Source organism: Trichomonas vaginalis, chromosome V (genome assembly GCF_026262505.1).
Source record: "Trichomonas vaginalis G3 chromosome V, whole genome shotgun sequence".
NCBI classification, from domain to species: domain Eukaryota; phylum Parabasalia; order Trichomonadida; family Trichomonadidae; genus Trichomonas; species Trichomonas vaginalis.
The window spans coordinates 16,316,193-16,331,409 of NC_067207.1; the positions used below are offsets into that span (position 1 = coordinate 16,316,193).

The window sequence follows — 15,217 nt, forward strand, 5'->3', positions numbered from 1 at the left end:
CCTAAATAGATTATTGATCTAGTGTACAAATCCAATAAAAAGCCTATTTTTTGGCTTTTTTGGTGCTCATTTTTTCGAAGATCTACATGAATATGGGGAAACCATCGGATTTTTTTGGTTAACCCACATCTTCATGTAGTCTGGACTATCTTTCCTCGAAGGACCTCTTTACGGGTGTAAAAACTCATAAAGTTCTCAAAAGATTCATTCTCGATCTCCATGCTGAAAGAATTTACAATAAAAAAGAGTTCTACGCATCAAACTACAGCTATAAATGAACTGAACCCCTAAAGCTCAGCTCTTAGTTTATCAAAAACGTCGAAATCCTTCTCATTGCAATCAAATTTTCTCAATAACTCATAAGAAAAATCGAATTTTGATTAAGCCGATGTTATAGGTATCACAAATACTACAAACTTGAGCAATATCGAAATTGCCAGCAAAAGTTTGAAATTGCATTGCTCATATTTGTTTTGTAAACTAAAAATCTGCTTATATTATTCATTAATTTTTTATATATTATTCATATACTTTAATAAAAACAATACTATTTCACCTTAAAAATGAATTTCATAAGTCAATATTATTTTTTTGAAAATGTATCAATTTTCGATTAAAACAACATGAGAATAAAATTTACGCAAAATTATTTTAAAAAATGGTTTTAAAAATTTACAATTGATTAAGAATAAGATTGCAAGAAGTTTTGAAGTTTAATTTTAAGAAAAAAAATTCGGATATTATTCATGGATCTAAGTAATCTGATATTTGAGTATCGGCACTATGCATAAAACATATATTTATAGTTTTTTTGGAGTTTTATGATTTTAAATATATTCAAATTTGGCAATCCAATAGATTTGTAAAAAATAGGTAAATAAAAATAGATTACATATGCAGCAGATTTAGAACATGAAACAAATCTTATAGTGACCAAAAAAATTCATGATCCAAAAAAGAAAAAAATTGGCTAAATGGGAATCAAACCTTGGCATAATGAATCATTATGTCGGATGTTTCCACTACACCAGCAGTTCGAAAAATACCCTTGGTGGTTCTATTTAATAGCTACTCCCAACGATAGGCGGTGTCCCCAGCTTTAGAGAGGTGGTAAAAGTAAAGCAAATCTGGGTAATTTATTTTTTTATCTTTTATAAAAGAAGCTATATATAGATGATGTCAGATATTCCGCGATTAATTAAACATTGTTTAAATCCTGAATGGAATCAATGGAGTCATAATCAAAGACCTCATAAACGAGTAAAAGAAATTAGATATAATTATTTTCATGAATGAAAGATTCACTACCATAATGAAATAAAAAATGAAAAAATAAACTTTAAAAATTCATGTCTTACATTTTTGAATAATTTATTTTTATTTTGTATGAAATGAGCGTCAAAACTAACAACGTTAAAAAATTAGGATTCACAAATGAGAAAATAAAGGATATATTAGAGGAGGCGGGTTATGAAGTTAGTAAATATTATTTAAGAAATTGTCAAAAATTCGCGGAGTTTTTAAATGAGTTTGATTATGATGGAAAAATGAATAAAGATGATGTTATAAATTTCTTATATCCCACATCTAAAGAAGAAAAACCTAAAGAACCTGATGTTTTCCCTGAATATTATGAAGAACAAATTAAAGATGATGATGAATACGATGAAATTGAAAGACTGAAAAAAATAAGAGATGAAATAGATGAAAAAATTAAGGAATTAAGAGAAGTTGAAAAATATAATGAAAATGAAGTAGAGGGTTTAATGAATATCCCATCTTCAGAATCAGAAGTTCAGAAATCTCATGAAGAAAGATATAAAAATTATGTCTCAGAATCAACACAAAATTTATTAGATGGTGAAATAGACGAAACACTTTCAGAAGAAGGTACTAAATTTATTTGTAAACATAAGTTACAATTTATTGATAATGAAGAATACCCTTGTATCCTACTTTCACCACCTTTAGATTCCGAAAAATTCAAAAAAGCTCTTAAAAACGTGACATATGCAACTAATACGATTAAGAAAGAAGATCATGATATTTACACAAATTATTATTTAAATAAATGCACGGGTGTTGATAAAGTTTTTGATTTATTAGATAAAATATCAAAAGAAACCATTGGAACATATAAAATTTTGTGTGATTGTGGTTTCATTATTGAAGATACCAATAATGTTTCATATGAAAGAACAGCACCGAAGGAAGACGAAGTGGAAAGGTCTATACCATTCGTTATTAAGAATATAAAAGATATGAAAACTTATAAACATTATATTTATTCATTTATTTCAGAAAAAATGGAAGCAACCCATAAAACATCTTCTCATCATTTTATAGCTATTCATACATTCCTTTTCAAAGTTGTGAAATTAAATAAGACAGGAATTAGATTTAATGTATCAGGGTACGCATTCTTGAGTAAATTAAAATGTATTCGTCACGTCGCAGATGATAAAAATTTATGTGTTCTTAATTCATTTTATGGGCTTTAAAAATAAACTTTATTTTTATTTATTTTTTATTCTTACATAAATGAACAAAAACGGAACCGCTAAAATGAATGATAATCAAATTAGAGCAGAAGGTAGAAGGTTATTTAAACGCTTCTATAACATTCCTGATGGTGTTAATCCTAAAACTCGTAGAAGTTATTTAAATGAAGCAATAGATTCATATGAAGGGTTTGACATTTCATCAGAAAGTGAGAGATTAGCGAGAATGTTAAATGTTAATATTGATTTCTATTATTGTGATCTCAACCAGAAGACGTGGACATAAATAAGGTAGACTTTCCATTAGTGGAATCAATAATGATAGATCCAGAATTTGAAACAATAATATTTTATTAACACAGAGTCCAAATGGAAAACTTCACGCTGACAGAATAACAGACGTTGAAGCACTCACCGGCTATAGAGTTTGTCCATATTGTAAAGAAGAAGTTTATTCTATCCGTGATGATCCAGAAAGGAAAAACCAAAGAAGATTTTTAAAGCATTGTGAGAAATGTAAAGAAAATAATGGAAGATTAATTCAAGACGTTCAGTTGCAAAAGACACAGCAACCATATGCACCACATATTACGAAACAGAAGATATATCAGTGGTTATTAGCTCATAATTGCAGGAATATTATCAACCGACAAGATATTATATTACTTTTGACTTCGAAACATTAGAGACTAAAGAAGAATTACAACTTTCTGAGTGTGCAACTTTGAACGCTTACTTAAAACCATTCATGGTATCATCAACGGTTAAATTAAATGATAAAACATATACGAGGAATTTTTGCTTAACTTCGAGTGATTCTTTTATTTCTGATTGGATTGAGTTTTTTATTTTCAACCTGTTCATTAGTTGCTAAATCAAATATTGAACAATATGAAGAATTAATGAAGTCCCATACATTAAATGAAAAACAGAAGGAAGCATTTAAAGAACTTCTAGATGAGGAATTCAATAAAGTGAATATCATAGGTTTTAATTCGGGAAAGTTTGATTTAAATTTAATTCTTCGTGATTTAAACACTGCAAAATGGAAAATAAAATCAATGCTGGGTTCATCTTCACAATTTAAGCAAATCATTGTAAAGAAAAAAACGTTCCATATGAATTGAGATTTATTGACATCAGAAATTATATAGCGGGTGGGACATTAGACCAATTCACTCAAGATTTCGGAAACAATAAATCACGTGTTAAATCCTTTTTCCCTTATCAATTCATCACATGGGAGAATTACGAAGAAGAATTATATAAAGTGGAACCATTCACGAAAGATTCATTTTATTCAGCATTAACTCAAGAAACTATATCAGATAGTGATTATCAAATATATCTCAATGATGCTAAAAACTTTAAGAATAGATTAGAATATTTTATTCATTATTGCAATAAAGATGTTGAAATTATGATTGACCCAATTGATAAAATTATTGAAGAAACATTTGTTTATAAAATTGATATGCTTCATAATCTTTCTTTATCATCGAATGCTTCAATGATTCGTTACGCTTTAGCATATAAAGACTTTAATCCTAATGAAAATATCCTGAGGAAGAGATAGAATCAAGTTTTGAATTAACGAAAAAGTATTGGAAATATAAAATTGAATCATATAAGAAACAAGATGAAAAAGCAGAAAGGGATACTAAAAATAATGTTTCAATGGATGATTTCAATACTATCACGATTTAATCCTTTCATCTAAATGCAAAATGTGTGGTAAAGCGTTTACATATGCAAATAAACCAACATTGGATAGAATCGATAATGAAAAACAATACTAAAGAAAATTGTCAGTTAATGTGTTGTTATTGCAATGTCGTGAAATCAAATAAAGATGAAGATGTTCAACGTTTAAGAATCAATTTAAGAAATTATGCATTAAAAAATAATTTACCAATGACTTTAGATTCAGTTGAAGCTTATCACATTCTCCGTAATGGAATTACTGGTGGTTTATCAAATGTTCAACATAGAGTAAATCTTAAAGGAATCACGCACATTAATAAACTTTCATATAGTCCAGAAACTAAAACTGTATCAAATGAGGACACACCAACATTATGACTCATTTCGTTGGTGTTGACTTTAATTCATTATATCCTTCATCATTTTCATCTAATCCTCATGATTTCATTCAATATACTGACCATAAAATGTATATGCCGGGAAGATTGAATGGTGTTATCATTTGTGATACAGCAACAAAGAAAGCAAAAGCACTGGGAATAATTAAGAAGAAAAATACTTTATTCGTGGCTGAAGTAAAGGGTCACATTGATGAAAAATACATTAATGATTACATAAACTTTTTACCGATAATAAGAAACTTAGATATTATCACAGATGAAAAAACAATTGGCAGTTTTATGTATAATTACATGAAATCAAACAATCTACCAGTTGACCAGAAACAGAGAAATTAACTCAGTTAGCATCAACACACAACCAATATCAACCATTTTCTTCTTATTATCTTTGGTATCTAATAGACAGATTTCATTTTATCATGATGACATTCAATCAATTTTAACATTTACGAAAAACACTTGTTTTAATGAATTTGCGAACAAATTTATGAACGAAAGACAAAAGGCTGAATTAGAAGGAAATAAAGGAAAAAGTTTATTTTGCAAGATTTCACTTAATGGATCATATGGTTACGATGCAATAATGAATGCACAGAAGGCACGCGTTGCATGTATGTCAAATAAGTTTAAAAACATAAGAGAAATAGGTGAAGATACATATCAAGTGATGCTTAAAGATAGATTTTATAGATGTGATACATGTTTACAAGAGGCATTCTTCACTTTAGATAATGCTAAATACTGGTATTTGGTTTTCATTTATGATTTTATGTATAAATGCATGGATGTTAATCGTTTTCATTTCATTGAAGGTGATACTGATTCATCTTATTGGGCAATCGCTGGCGACCCAAATCTTCCTAACACTCAAGCATTTCAAGCAATTGTTACCGATAAACAATTTTATGATAAAAACATTTTCAAATTCGCACCATTTGATTTCTTCTGTTTTGATGAGAAATTTAAACCTAAATTAAAGAATAAAGCTGAAGAAAAAGCACATGAGAAAAAGTTATTGGGTTTAGCAATTGAGAAACAAGGTGATAACATGGTTGCTTTATGTCCTAAGTGTTATACATCATTCAACGGTTCAATTGATGGAAGTGATTTTAAAAAGATTGCACAAAAAATGAAAGGTGTTAGTTTACGACAAAATAAGCAATTAACACCTAAAAAATATTTGGATATAATAAATGATAAAGTGATATTTGATGGTCAGAATATTAATTTACAACTTAAAAACGGGTCAATGACTCGCTTAACAATCGGTAAGACTGCATTAACAGGAGCACACACTAAGGCTGTATGTTGTGAAAATGGATGTTGTATGCCATTTATTTAATACAATTTAAAGTTTATTTTTAATGAAATGCCACAGAAGAGACAAAAGGAACCAAATCGATTTATACCAAATGGTTTTAACTTTCAGATTCCAAATAATCAACCACAACGAATTTTTTAAATCCCATCACAGCATCAACAGCAACAACAACCGCCACCATTTGATACCGTTTAGAAGAAGGAACCGTTAATGATGGGATTCAATATGTAAATAATGGTTTTGATACTATGATTCAAAGAGGTGGGCACCCTTAAAACATTGATTTTATTTTTATATAAATGGATAACGTAGATTTAAAAATTTTAATTGCTGATTTAGTTTAATCAAAATTTTCTTGATTATTATGATTTAAAAGCATATCTCCAAAAATATGATAACAATATAACGGGTGATGATATGGAATATTATTATCCATATTATAAAAATGAAATTTTGAAATATCATGATAGAATAATTTCTAAAATTAAAGACAAAATTAAAAATAATGAATATTCAAAGGGAAAAACTAAATCACAACTTAAACAGTTGAAAGATTTCAAAAATAAAGTATTAACAGAAGAAGATATTGATGAATTATATAATTTATATAATCCTGAGCCACAAAAACCAAAGCCGAGGTCTAAAGTAGCAAATGTTCAACAGCTAAAGGTGCAAAACGCCCAGGTCCTTCAGACCATAAATGAAGCACAAGCTTTAATTTATGATTCATTAGTTAAACCATATTCAGCCCGACTTTTAAATGAAGATCAACTTTTGGAATTCATCCTTCAACATAAACTCGAAGCGGGAAAGTATATCAAACCTTTATATACAGCATATTTAAAACAAATGAATAGAATACATCCAGAATTAATGAAAGGAAAATCAACAACTAAAACTTCATCATCCAAAATCAAAGCAGATAAAATTAAACCACTTGCAACACCAAAACCTCCAACGACAGTACCGCCTCCTCCTTCAGTTAATCCTTCATCATTCACTTTATTATATCCATTTCAAACATTAAAGAAGCAAAAAGATTTTAAAAAGGATTTCAAGATATTAAATAAACCAATTGACCCGAAAATTCAACCGTTAAAGGAAAAATTTAGTCGCCCTTCATTTGCACCATATCCATATTCATACGAAATCGATCATCTGGAATATTCAAAAGGAAAAGTTACTTATTTATTTGCCATTAACATTAACACTAGATATTTATATTGCATTCCAGTGAAAGGGAAAACAGAACAGGAAACAAGAAGAGCTATCAATACTTACTAGATCATGAAAGAGTAGATAATATCAGGGGTGATGGTGATAAAGGATTTCAGGCAACTATGACTCATTATTTCCCACAAATTAATTTTTTCTTTTCATCCTCTCCATATACGTTTCATAATAAAATAGTTGATGCGGTAATGAGAACTCTTAGAGATGCGTTAGGGGTTAACGGTCAGATATACTGGGATGGAAATCATGACTCCATCATACAACAGTTAGTATATTATTATAATAATACATGGCATAGAACTATAAACATGAAACCAGTGGAAATGAAAAATGATATTTCAAAAGAATGGGAATATATTAGAAAGCAAATGGAAAGGTTGAATGATGTTAAACGTGAACAAATTAATTCGGGGCTCATGAATTTTAAACAAGGGGATAAAGTTTTGATTCATCTCGATTATGGAAAAACTGATAAATCAATGACAAAAAGAAGACGAAGATTTGACACAATAGCTGAATTTGTTAGATATATTAACGGTAATGTATTAGTTGAAGTTGACAATAAATTAATAGAAATTCCGATTTATTTTATTACCCCATTATATTTAAATAATATTTAATTTTTTTATTTCGTAAGAAATGAGTGACAACGAAGCAGCCAAGAGTCCAGACGATGAATATAAAAAGAAACTAAACAGAATTAAATCAAAAATATGCTATTACAAAAAGAAGCCGCAATGCGGTGGGGTTGATGCCCATAAAACTAAAGTAATTGAAAACGATAAAGAGAAGAAGGAAATAATTGAAAAATTAGAAACTTATCGTTCAATCATTAAACTGAGTGAAGCAAAAATAAAAGAATTTAATAGAATAAATAAATTGGTTGGAAGAGATGAATTTAATAAAGATGAATTTTTAAACTCAATCCAAATTTAATTTTTATTCCTCTTCGACAACGTCTCGAATAACTGAGGGTGCTACCATGTTAATTAACTTCTCTGAAAAAATGAGACAACATGACATTTTGACAACAACACAGGAGGAAGGCACTTATGAATTATTTTTGAAGAACTGAAGGTGTCACTACGTCACCATGTGTCACTCGGTTAATTAACTTCTCTGAAAAAATGAGACAACATGACATTTTGACAACACAGCAGGAAGGCAGTTATGAATTATTTTTGAAGAACTGAAGGTGTCACTACGTCACCATGTGTCACTCGGTTAATTAACTTCTCTGAAAAATGAGACAACATGACATTTAGACAACAACACAGGAAATAAACTTCTTCGTATATGTTTTGTCATGATTTCTTCGTAATGAACGTATATGTTTTGTCATGACTTCATCGTAATGAGTGTAAATGACCCAAAATATATTTTAGGGTAGCAGGGTAGATCTAACCTCATTTCTACCCTCTTTTCTACCCTCTTGAATTTTCATACGGAATCTCTTCTCTCGGTTTTCCGAGGGAAGCAATCATATGAGGAAATTCTTCTAAAAGTTCTTTTGTCTGTTGGTTTTCAAACCAATGATATGCTTGCTTTGTAGAACGAAGAGTATTATAAGGCATTTTGTGAAGAATATAGCAATCGACGGAATTCAGACGGTTGCTTTTATACAAAATTCACGCAGGAAAATTCTTGAGTTTTGGTTGAAAGAATACGGTGGAGCCAAAAGTGGCTCGACCTCAAAACAAACATTTTGTGAGCTTACTAAGGCGTTATGAATGAATTCAAAGGTATTTACATACATCCTGACCTCGTTCATTTTGTTGCTGAATTCAGCAAAAATAATGTTTAGGGTAGATGGTTTTAGGTTATTCAATAATTAATTATTTTTGAAGAACTGAGGGTGTCACTACGTCACCATGTGTCACTCGGTTAATTAACTTCTCTGAAAAAATGAGACAACATGACATTTTGACAACAACACAGGAGGAAGGCACTTATGAATTATTTTTGAAGAACTGAAGGTGTCACTACGTCACCATGTGTCACTCGGTTAATTAACTTCTCTGAAAAAATGAGACAACATGACATTTAGACAACAACACAGGATTAATGCAAAAATAAATTCCAATCATACTTTATAAAGCATCATTTACAGGTATTTCATCGTCAGTAAATGAATCCTCATTATCGTTTGGTTCAACCTGTTTATATAATCCTTTCATTTCTTCTTTCAAAACATAACACCATGTTTGTTTACCATCTATTCTTCTCTGTTTCTTATCACATTTATCCTTAATACTCATTTGAAAGTTTTTGTCTTTCATGTCTGATGGTTTGCAGAATAGAGCATTTTTACACGTCATACCTGCACACAATTCATCATAATGTGTATTTATCCATACATCTAAAGGATTTGTTGATAATTCAATTAAATCTTGTTTGGCTTCAGTCATCGGTATGATTCGTACATTAAATGATGAAAGGTCATATTGCATAAAATATGTTAGTAAATTATCATAAAATTCCTTTGTGCATGAATCCATCAAATTCTTGAAGTAATCAAATTGACCCTTGAATTTACCATTAACTCTTAAAACTACGTATCTTCTGTCTCCAACTTCAATTTTGACAGGGTAAACGTTATTAGTTACGAAAATGAAGTTTGCAACGTTCTGAGCAGTTCTTCTGGGTTGATTCTTTTCATTAATTCTAATCTCATTATCCGTTATAATTGATTTCAAAGCGTTGAAGTTTGCGAGTCTATCTTCACCAACATTCTTGAGTTCATTAAGTACAAGACACATTTTATTCTCAACTACTGAATTGAAATTACCCGTTAGCTCACCTATTTCAGTAATGTTTTTACATGAATAACCGGCGAGAAGTTCAGAAATAATGTCTGTAAATCTGTTTTTACCTATTCCCTGAAGTCCTTTCAAAATAATTGCTGTTTCATTCTTGATTCCTGGATGTTGAATCATTGATGCAATCCAGCCGAGAAGGTATTTATACACTTCATCGTTATTATCACATATGGCTTCTTTAATGAAATTCATAAACATCTCAATTTTTGAGTAATCAGGCTTTTCGAGAACGTTGTATTTATAACCTTGAAACGTTGAGAAAACATCTGGAGAATCAGATTTAAAGCAAACACCCTTAACGGTTAATGAGGATAATTGATTTAGTAGTACATCCCATGCTGTTATTGTTTTACCTTCTTCTTTAAATAATTTAATCATTTTGAGTGACTCTTTCATGTTTGATTGAAGAACGAATGATATTTGATTCATTTTGTCGTGTATGTTGTAATCTTTCTGAATGAAGTATTTGTTTCCATAATCTACAAAACGGATTACACGTGATAAATCCTCAATTACTTCAGAACTGTTTTTATACTGACGATTTTCAGCCTTGCGTCTAATATCTGTTATCAAAAACGAGTCATCAAGTTTTATATCAAATGTTATTTTTGGCTTACGTAATAAAGGTAAAACATATTCATCATAATATTCCTTTTGATAAAGTTTTAGAATCTTCACTAAAACAAATGGAGAAGTCATTAAATGTGCATATCTACTACGTGCTTTTTCAAAATTACTTTTTGCATTTTCAGTTAAGCTGCAGAAGTTATAAACGTTATCGTATGCTTCATTAATTAAATGATTAGGTAACGAATTAATTGCTTGAAACAGTGTGAATAATGTAACTTCTTTTTCTAAATTCATGTTTCCACCGTCATTATGTACTTCAAAATCACAGATGCCATCAACTATGCTCTGGGCAAGTTTATCGTCAATGTTTACATCTTTGTTTTCATTCATTATACTCTTTATTTCTTCGTTCTTTTGTTCAACTCTTACCTTAATATTCAAATCATTTAATATATCGTTTACTGTTCTGGTTAATGTTGAATCATAACTTCCACGAATGAATGAGTATGTATTGATTGGTTCTGTTGCATTCTTGCGAACTCTTGAATCGGCCATAACCACTAAAGAACGCTTTGAATCAGCCATAGAAGTCATTATATCAATATCATAATCATTGCAGGAATAACATTTAATCATTCTGTTCGAAACTGCATAGAAGAAATTAGTGTTGCAATAAATGTGAAGACCTCCTGAAGCGGTTTTAACGATAACATCTTTATCCGAAAGTTTTGATAAAATATCTTTTCTAACTGTTTCTTTAAGTTCATCATTGTATGATTTATTGATATCAACATCTATAATCGTTAAATTTGAAATTTTATTTACTAATAAAGCCATACCAGTTTTCCTTCCTCTTCCTCCATCATGTTTGAGGTAGTTATGTAAATCAATCTTGTTTTCACCAATTCTTTCGTTGAGGGTTTTAGTTTCTGCCACAACTAATTCCTCAGCTAATGAATCAATAATTTGTTCATCAGAAATGATAAAGTTACTGTTGTTGTTTGTTGCTGTCATTTATATAGGAATAAAAAAATAAAAATAATTTTAAAACTAACTTTATTTTTGGACTGCATCAAATTTTCTGTGTTGTTGTCAAAATGTCATGTTGTCTCATTTTTCAGAGAAGTTAATTAACCGAGTGACACATGGTGACGTAGTGACACCTTCAGTTCTTCAAAAATAATTCATAACTGTCTTCCTGCTGTGTTGTCTAAATGTCATGAGGTTAGAAATGAGGTTAGAAATGAGGTTAGATCTAACCATCTACCCTAAAAATTATTTTACTCAGAATTTTGTATAAAAAAACAACCGCCGGAATTCAGACGGTTGCTATATTCTTCACAAAACATTAACGTAAACATTAACGTAAACATTTATTTTTGTCTGATTTACACTCATTTACGATGAAGTTTTGACAAATCATTTACGATGAAGTCATGACAAATCATTTACGATGAAGTCATGACAAATCATTTTCTGTGTTGTTGTCTAAATGTCATGTTGTCTCATTTTTTCAGAGAAGTTAATTAACCGAGTGACACATGGTGACGTAGTGACACCTTCAGTTCTTCAAAAATAATTAATTATTGAATAACCTGAAACCATGAGACTTTGTCTCCGGACTCTTTGAGTCACTTAACGATAAAATATATTTTTGGGTCATGGGCTATGCCCCGCCACGTTGCGTCTTTATGACAAAAATAAATGGTTCATTTACTCACAATATTTTTTTACAAAACGACCCCAAGCTTTTAACTTCTTTTCTGCAGCTTCTAATGCTATCTTAGCGAGTTCATATTCTCTAAATTCTCTCTTTAAATTTTCTTGTTCCTATTGGTCTAGTTCGAATGGAGAATCTCTATAACCATAATATATCTCACGTTCATGTTCTAATTGTTTTTCGCGCATTTTTCTAACTTCTTGTTCGAACAAAGGTTTAGCATTCTCTACTGTATCTTCGAGTTCTTCTTCATCTAATTTCTCATGAACTTTCTTGTCTATGGAGTCCATAATATCTTTGACATAAAATACATACTTTACAGAGCACCATTCAGCAACAAAATGAACGAGGTCAGGATGTATGTAAATACCTTTGAATTCATTCATAACACCCTTTGTAAGCTCATAAAATGTTTGTTTTGAGGTCGAGCCACTTTTGGCTCCACCGTATTCTTTCAACCAAAACTCAAGAATTTCCTGCATTTTAGCACTATTGAGAAATCTGTTTAAATGGTTTAACTTTCCTGCTTCTCTTGCCATATTTGTTGCATTAATGTAACCATCCTTGTCTCTACGTAAGACTTCAATACCGTTATAAGTGCCTTTTGTGAATGTTTCGCCATTAGATTTGTTAGTGAATGTTTTTGCTTCGACTGACATTTCTGTTCTTACATACAAAATAAAAAATAAATAAAAATAATTTTAAAACCAACTTTATTTTTGGGCTGCATCATATTTTCGTAAATGTTGTCAAAATGTCATGTTGTCTCATTTTTTCAGAGAAGTTAATTAACCTGGTAGCACATGGTAACATGGTAGCACCTTCAGTTCTTCAAAAATAATTAATTATTGAATAACCTGAAAACATGAGACTTTGTCTCCGGACTCTTTGAGTCACTTAACGATAAAATTTATTTCTGCAGTTCATTCATTACTTCATTACCTAATTAATTACAGACATAAAATATATTTAGTTCATTCGGTAAACCTAAACCCAAAGGTCTGGGCTCAAGCACATTCAATGAATGCGGTACCATGCGAATACAGTCACAAATGGTGGCATATAATCTTTACCCAAGCCTGTTGGATTTGTTGTGAAAGTATGGACATGATTTCCTCCTGGTTCAGTTGGTCGAAAAGTCTTTTTTGCTGAATGGTTATAATCTGGAGATAAAACGTCATGGCCAGCTTCATATTCTGAGTTGTATAATGGGTGGTCTCTTAATGAGTGGATATGGTCGCCAGAAAAGTTTGTAGTTCCTGTATGAGTGTGTGGGGGTAAGTTTGCTTCTTTAATTTTCTTCGAACCTCCTGTTTGCTTTGAATATCTAGCACAGTATAAGAATTTGTCTACAATCTGCTTCCACATACCAAAACCTAAAACTGTTGCTGGATTTGTTGAATTCATTGACGTATAAATAGAACCAACAGGATATAATGTTTGAAGTATTTCATTTTTCATGCTTGTAATCACATCATTTACTTCCGACTTCTTTGCATAATTTTCATCAACATAAGTTTTATCTGCTTTAAGATCTAAACATCCTGAAACCCATTCTGTATCAGCTTTAACTTTAAAAGTCTCAAATGTCCATTCATGATACCATTCAACCTTTTCTTTAATTTCATTATCTTTTTCATCAACATAAACCAAATTTGCCTTCTTATTTAATTCACTATCCACATATTCCTTATCCACCTTCTTCATTATGTTGTTTAGGAAACCTTCTATAAATTCCTCATTTAAATTAAATCTTCCAATCTTCAAAACTTTAGGAAATGCATTTAATGCGTAATATCTCTGTTCTTCTGGTGGAATTGATGTTATATCATCCGTTATTCCTTTAATTTTTGAATTCATAAATAAAATTTCTTTTATATTTGATATCACCGCACCACCTTTGCAAACGAATTCGAAATGGTCATTTTTCAATACTATCTCCAAATCTCCATATTTCAACCTTTGCGTTTGTTCTGCCAGCTTTGAATTATATGCATATATGGCGTATGTAATGGTCTGAAGGACCTGGGTGCTTTGCGCCTTAAGTTGTTGTGGTTTAATCATTTATTATGATTTAAAAATAAATATTTAATCCGTTATCTCATCAGCTATTTTCTCTATTTGAAATTGCCATAATATTTCATTCATGAATTCTAAATCACAATCAAATAGGTCAGTTATTCTAAATTTAATATTTGATAAATCTTTTGAATGAAGAATAAATGAATTCCCGGATAATTGAAACGGATATGATAAAGAAAATGTGTTTAAGTTGATGGATAAAATGTTTTGTATTGATGGGTAAGAGTTAGGGTCTAATGTTTGATGTGAAAATCTCATTGGGGTATTAACTTTATCACATTTGATTAAAATGAAATTGGAACCAGTGTCAGAATACAAAACATCCCCAACATCTTTTTCAAAATTTAATATCCCAACAATGAACGAAGATGAGAAGTACAAAATTTAATTTTCAGCGGGAATTTAATAAGGTTATTTATTTCATCAAGTTCAAAAAGTTTATCAGGTTTTGATTTAAAATTTTCTTCATACCATACGATAAATGATTCATTTAAATAACTTAAAATCATGTTAATATCCCATTTCGCTATCACATTATTTATATACATATCATACGTTTTTTCATGGTCATCTTTAATAAATGATATATAATCTGAAGGTCTAAAGAATGGGATTAAATTTACCACTCACAGAAACGAGAGTAACATTATAAATTCCGCTAACTGTTAAATTTAATTCACAACTATTATTCGAAATAATATTGATAATTGACATTTTTATTACGATTAAAAATATGGTAAAGCGTTATTTTCCAGTGATAAATAAAACTAGAATAAGATTACCTCAAGAATTCATAAATTCAACGAATAAGAAATTCATTCATGTTATAAATTTTAGTGTTTTCAGAAAATATGAGTCAATGTCAT

General features: G+C 30.0%; 6 protein-coding genes and 1 pseudogene across 7 annotated transcripts, besides 2 other annotated features; 4 read left to right on the forward strand and 3 right to left on the reverse strand.

The window, feature by feature from the left end:
- The first annotated feature begins 1,355 nt into the window (after positions 1-1,355).
- Positions 1,356-1,821: a mobile genetic element.
- A 720-nt stretch (positions 1,822-2,541) lies between these two features.
- TVAGG3_0347350 lies at positions 2,542-3,732 on the forward strand (annotated as a pseudogene). Its single transcript has one exon. A coding segment is annotated over exon 1 (1,191 nt).
- A 1,457-nt stretch (positions 3,733-5,189) lies between these two features.
- Positions 5,190-5,948, forward strand: TVAGG3_0347360 (uncharacterized protein; the record flags this gene model as incomplete). Its single annotated transcript, XM_051230969.1, has 1 exon — positions 5,190-5,948. One exon carries the CDS (start codon positions 5,190-5,192, stop codon positions 5,946-5,948), a length of 759 nt encoding a protein of 252 aa, XP_051100699.1.
- A 525-nt stretch (positions 5,949-6,473) lies between these two features.
- TVAGG3_0347370 (uncharacterized protein) lies at positions 6,474-7,211 on the forward strand (the record flags this gene model as incomplete). The annotated part of the gene is made up of 1 exon (XM_051230970.1): positions 6,474-7,211. The coding sequence occupies one exon, from the start codon at positions 6,474-6,476 to the stop codon at positions 7,209-7,211; it is 738 nt and encodes a 245-aa protein (XP_051100700.1).
- Positions 7,212-7,799: 588 nt separating this feature from the next.
- TVAGG3_0347380 (uncharacterized protein) lies at positions 7,800-8,096 on the forward strand (the record flags this gene model as incomplete). The annotated part of the gene is made up of 1 exon (XM_001303952.1): positions 7,800-8,096. One exon carries the CDS (start codon positions 7,800-7,802, stop codon positions 8,094-8,096), a length of 297 nt encoding a protein of 98 aa, XP_001303953.1.
- Positions 8,097-8,947: 851 nt separating this feature from the next.
- Positions 8,948-15,217: part of a mobile genetic element that runs on past the window's edge.
- TVAGG3_0347400 (uncharacterized protein) lies at positions 9,251-10,939 on the reverse strand (the record flags this gene model as incomplete). Its single annotated transcript, XM_051230971.1, has 1 exon — positions 9,251-10,939. One exon carries the CDS (start codon positions 10,937-10,939, stop codon positions 9,251-9,253), a length of 1,689 nt encoding a protein of 562 aa, XP_051100701.1.
- Positions 12,380-12,928, reverse strand: TVAGG3_0347410 (KilA, N-terminal/APSES-type HTH, DNA-binding family; the record flags this gene model as incomplete). Its single annotated transcript, XM_051230972.1, has 1 exon — positions 12,380-12,928. The coding sequence occupies one exon, from the start codon at positions 12,926-12,928 to the stop codon at positions 12,380-12,382; it is 549 nt and encodes a 182-aa protein (XP_051100702.1).
- On the reverse strand, positions 13,446-14,333 carry TVAGG3_0347420 (keratin-associated protein family; the record flags this gene model as incomplete). Its single annotated transcript, XM_051230973.1, has 1 exon — positions 13,446-14,333. A coding segment is annotated over one exon (888 nt), but the record flags the coding sequence as incomplete, so codon positions are not given.